The sequence below is a fragment of the Etheostoma cragini genome, chromosome 21, assembly GCF_013103735.1.
Source record: "Etheostoma cragini isolate CJK2018 chromosome 21, CSU_Ecrag_1.0, whole genome shotgun sequence".
NCBI lineage: Eukaryota > Metazoa > Chordata > Actinopteri > Perciformes > Percidae > Etheostoma > Etheostoma cragini.
The window spans coordinates 5,345,376-5,350,752 of NC_048427.1; the positions used below are offsets into that span (position 1 = coordinate 5,345,376).

Genomic DNA, 5,377 nt, shown 5'->3' on the forward strand with positions numbered 1-5,377 from the left:
CCGTCATCAAAAGACGGAGAAAACACGTCATTGCCTCTTCCATAGTAAACGCCAAATTGCAGTTATAACAGCCTGTGCTTCACGATTACCTCCGTTTAAGACTCACAAAGACTATGTGTTTATTGATAACATGATGATCGGGCCATCTGGTCTGCGGAGCGTATTGGCATTACAGTGCAAACATAACGTAGAACAGCCTGGACCGAATAACTTCCTCATTAAGTGATCCAGGGGTACTTGACGTTACTCAACACGGTTACACAAATCATCTGCAGCTGCTCGGGGGAAAAAAGTGGTCGGCCTACTTAGCTAGCAACCAGAGCCCCTTGTCTATAGAGCCAACACGGAGCTGTCAGATCCGTGGACCGGTGAAATGTCACAGGGCTACGTTTCCGGCGTCTCTCGGGGCCCGGCTGACGGTTCCAGCAGACCAGAAACACGGAAGGGCTAACAGCTGTTAACTACACCAATCTCTATGCGGTGTATTCATCACCATTAGCGACTAAAAGACGCAACGCTAGTGGGCTAACTCGGCTAGTTTATCAGTATCAGCATGGTAGCTTGTTGGCAGTGCGCTGTTCTCCGTTACTGCGGTAGAAGCTAGCTAGCCGATATTTAGCTTTACTGCACCACGAAAATAACAGCCTCCAGTTAATATAAACTGACATAATAAAGGCACTGACATAACTAGTATGTAAGCTATTTTAGCTAGCTATCGCTTGCTAGCTGGCTTACCAGAAATAATGTGAGGCGAGGTTGCGGGGGTGGGGGACAAAACGACAAGACAAATACGATGCACTGTAACGTTACGGCTGCTGCTTACTTTCCGAGCTCCTCGTACAGCTGGTACTCGTCGGTAAACCGGGTGCAAGTAGCGGTGGTTGCCATGGTTGAAACCGTGAGTGGGGAGCCCGAGCCTTGGGGTACGACGGTGGCTGGCTCTAGTACGGGGTCCGGGAGGAGGATAGCCTAGCCTCCAACACTGGAGTACCTTTCTGACAGGCAGGCAAGGCTGAAGAGGATACAGGCGAGGAGAGGCGGAAAGGGAGGGGCTGGAGAGAGGAGGAGTGATGATGATGATTGTGTGTGTGTGTGTGTGTGTGTGTGTGTGTGTGTGTGCGCGCGTGGTAAAAGGGAGAAATCCTCGCGAGAATAGTATCGTGCAGCATGAGACTTAAAGGCCTCTTGTTCAATGAAGTCACTGCAAATGTGGAGAGATGGTGTCAGCAAACCATTCTTTGCCTCGTTTGAACTCAACGCATTTGGGGGACAGTAGATCAAATTAGGAGACAAATTGTTAAAAGGTAAACAATCAGCGATGGTGCATATGACTGGCTGATAAAAAATCCAGCCCCTGTCTCTTCTCATATCTTCAAAATATTGCAGGGAACATCACAGCAGCATTTTACTGCACTGGTTGGGATACACCCAACCATGGGTCACACCTCACTGCAGCAGAAAGGCAAACTATGACACACACACAAAAACACATAAAATTGCATAAGTTATGTGCATGCACATAAGTGCACGCAGACACACTTCAGGGATCAATATAGATAAATGCAAGTCTTGTACACCACACAGTAGGCCTTTCTGAACCACTGGTTTTGTGTTTGGGTTTGTGCATGTTCATGAGAGAGATAAGGATGGTTAGAGGGAATAGTTTTATGAACCTATGTTTTTCCACAGTATGAAGGCTGTTGGCTTGGCGGTGCAAAAAGATGGTGTCACACAGATCCAGAGTGTCTCACTAAATGTTTAATGTGGTATGAGGGGGAGGCCATCAGAGGACAGGTGGGTGCGGCTGGAAGAAGCCATAGAGCTTGAGAGTAAGAGGCCCTGTGTGTGTACAGTATGTGATTGTGTGTGTGCGTTTGGCTGCTTGCTCAGCACTCCGGCTCAGAGGTGGGAGAGAAACATAGACACTGTCAGAGAGAAAGAATTGTGTGATTTCACTTGAAAATCTTTGTCAGTGTGGGAACACAAAGCTGAAAAAGTTCAAATATGATGAGGCCATATCTGCAAGTGCAGCCTGCTGAATTTGTGATAGAGAGCAGGGAAAGGAGGCCAGCGTGTGTGTGTGTGTGTGTGTGTGTTTTATGTGGAAGACAAATGAGCACCGCAACGTAGGCTACTAGCCCTCTCCTGCCCTCCTTTTCCTACGTGCTAACCCTGCTGCCTTTCCTCCTCTTCCTCCACCTCCTCAGCCTCCACAGAAGTTATATAATGGTGAACTCCTCAGCCTTTGTTATCTCACACCAACCACACACTACGCCTTGCCCGCTTGATGAGAGACAGAGGAGCAGAGGAGGGAAGAGGAGTGAGAGCACGGGAGGCAGAGAGAAGATAAAGAAGCATGGTTTCAGCTGAAATAAGCACTCTTTGATAGAAAGAATGTTTGTGTGCCATTTTCCATATTGTCGTATTATTATATTATTACAGTCAGACCTATTGACATCCTCATTTACCACTATGCACCTAATGTGTCCTTGATTCCAGTTCTTGCTCATATGACTCAAGACCACCAGCTAACTCTGACTTCACCGAGATACGAAAAAGATGTCTAGCCCCTTTATGTCAACTTCACTCTTGATTATGCAGTGGAAAAAGTTAAATGAGGATGGCAGCTATATGCACTGTAGGTTGACATCACTCGGCGTTACCATGCCACCCTGCTGTGAAAAACACACTCAGCACGTTTGCAAATGTGAGTGAGTGTGTGCTTTATTTTAGTTTATTAATTTATTTGACAGGGACAGTGTACATTAATTAACATTGCTGTAAATGCACCAGAATTAGCCAAAAGGCTATTTTTCATCCGTTGTCCCTGGACAGATCATAAAATTGTCTCCCTAAAAAGCAAAAACAATAACAAGGTAACAGTCAACAATACAAATATAAAAAGTAGTAAAACAGATAAAACTCTTCAAATCCCTCATCCATCCACCAAATTTAATAGAGACGTCTTGCATCGTGCATGTTTCACTTCCTTCATTTAGCTGCAAGCAGTAGAGAAATATCTAGTATCATCCAATAGAATCAGCAGTAGATGAGATTTATCCAGCTTCATGTGACTTGTCTTTTTACACTGGGCCAGTTAAAGCTTGCAGCCAGACTCCAATGCAGGATTTATGCTTACATTTCATGCCTTCTTGGACTTAAAACAGTCCTGTGGTATGATCTGCAGAGCCAAAATGTCACATTTCTCTTTGTAGCAGAATCTCGAATGGCCAACCGAAGCTCTGTTTGTGTCCAGAATAGATTAATTGTTAAATCAGAGCTTTGGACGCTGTGATACATTTAGGCATGACTTTTCCTTTGTTGTGACTAATGAGGGTGAATATGCCATCTGTTACATCATCACAACTGAGAGAGTAGATGAGGCCAAGAGCTGAGTCATGACTGTTCTACGCTGCTTTGGAGAAAAATCTGACTTGGGGGAAGTGAATGGAGAAATAATCTGACCGGTGGGTTAGTGAATGAGCAACGCTGCTTCCTTCTTCAGTAGAGGCTGTCGTGATGACCCGGGCAATGGGCTACTGACCTCCAGCTGCTCAGTTGTTGATGGTTGTGGTCAGATTGGACAGCACACAGGCGCCAGAATGTGTGGCTGTCTGGGTGAAAAAGGGTGTTGCTTATAAAATGCCAGTGTGCTCAGTCAGCTTTGCCAGGATAAATAAATAATGGTGTTTTTTAAACATCACAGCAAAAATGTGCTCAGCTTCTGTTCTTGATGATTATAGAGTTTAGCCATTTAAAGCGTAGAGTCTCCTTATAATAATTTTTTTAAATTGTTTCTTACTCAGAGTAACCTTATCATAACATCTCATATTTGCCAGAAAAAATAAAAATGAAAAAAATTAAAGGACATGTTTGCAAATTATTATTGTCTGTCTTTAAACAAATGTCAGGTGCACATACAACACATTGATACAGTTTTTTCTTTCCTTGCTCTAAGCATTCCGGTTCATACAGCCATTAAGAGGTCCCTTCCTAGTGCACTTCCAATGTAAGTGATGGAGAACTAAATCCATAGTCTGTCTCGTTCTGTACAAAAACACAACGTTACACTAGTTCACATTTTGTGTTAATATCACTCAGCAACACTGTTGGGAGAAATACAAAGAGAGAACTTCAATTGACTTCAGACAAATTTTAGAATCTTTGAACAGGATGAATGATTACAGCAAGCAAAAACTGCCCCAATGTAGACACGGGCATGTGGGTAGACTTGAAATAACTTGAAGCCATCCTTTAAACTTGGACAGTAGTATCATCATTCTTATTTTTGTCTATCTTCACCTCATTATTGTTAATATTATTACTGGTAGAAGTGAAAAGTAATGCAGTGCGCTCTCCACTTCAGCTGAACAAAAGCGGATGACACCAGAAACTACTTATGTTATGGCGTGCACAAGGACATGAAGAGGTAAGAGGAACAACTCCTGATAGCTAAAATATTTGTGAAAACAGGATTTAGCCCAAGGTACAAACGTGAGCAACAAAAGTTGCCAATTAAAAATAAATTATTCATTCACGAAGAAAACTGGTGTCCTTCAAAGAATGTATTTTTTCAATTTTTTTCATTAAGGTATTAAGATCAATTTCCAAAAGACGTTTTTCATTCTTCTTTTTAATCAACTTTAGGTAACAATTATTTATTTAGTCTGGAGACAACACATACATAAATAACTATAAACTTTTATTAACACATTCTGTATATCTATGTGTTTCTTCCATTTGTATGTCTATGTCAACGGTTTTCGAAATCTGTTCAATTTGCTGTGCTTCAGATAGCAGGAAGCAACACCAGGCACACCTTGACAGAAGGAAGTACTTGTTGTACTTAATGTACGTTTTATACTTTTAATGTTATATACATAACACAGAATTTATTTTTGGAAGGCTTCCAAAAAGATATCAAAACAACCTTGGTCCAAAAAAATATTGCCATAAACTCATACCATATAGGACATGGAGGCAGTAAAACAGCCCAAAGAAGGACTTTGCTTCCACCATCTGTTCAACAGGCAAAGCTGCAGCCTGTACTGCAGAAAGTGAAACTGTAAAGCAGAAACTTTGACCCCATTAACGGCATCGGTGCTTTGAATAACTAATCCACTAATAAGAAAATGTTTTGTTATCCTGAAGGTAAATGTAGATACTGTAGATGTCTGTAGTCAGATAAGTATGTCAAGACCTTTGCAAAACTGACTCCTAAAAAGGCATGTCTTAACAAATTTTCATTTAAGAGCAAATACAACATTTAAAAGGAATTGAAGAAAGCTGTGTTATCACTCTTAGTCAAATCAGCTACTGTATATGTGTTTAATGAGGATTTTGATGCTTATAAATGTATCTTGTTTTGTTCTATAAA

At 41.9% G+C, this 5,377-nt stretch overlaps 1 protein-coding gene across 16 annotated transcripts in view; it reads right to left on the reverse strand.

Moving 5' to 3' along the window:
* The window catches only part of LOC117936435 (calcium/calmodulin-dependent protein kinase type II subunit gamma), a 39,896-nt gene extending 38,831 nt beyond the window's left edge, over positions 1-1,065 (reverse strand). For all 16 annotated transcript variants that reach the window (XM_034859442.1, XM_034859434.1, XM_034859432.1 and 13 more), the window contains exon 1: positions 824-1,065. In XM_034859442.1, coding sequence (XP_034715333.1) covers positions 824-888 — 65 coding nt within the window. In that variant the 5' untranslated portion in view covers positions 889-1,065. The remainder of the gene's footprint in view (positions 1-823) is intronic.
* Between the last annotated feature and the right edge of the window lie 4,312 nt (positions 1,066-5,377).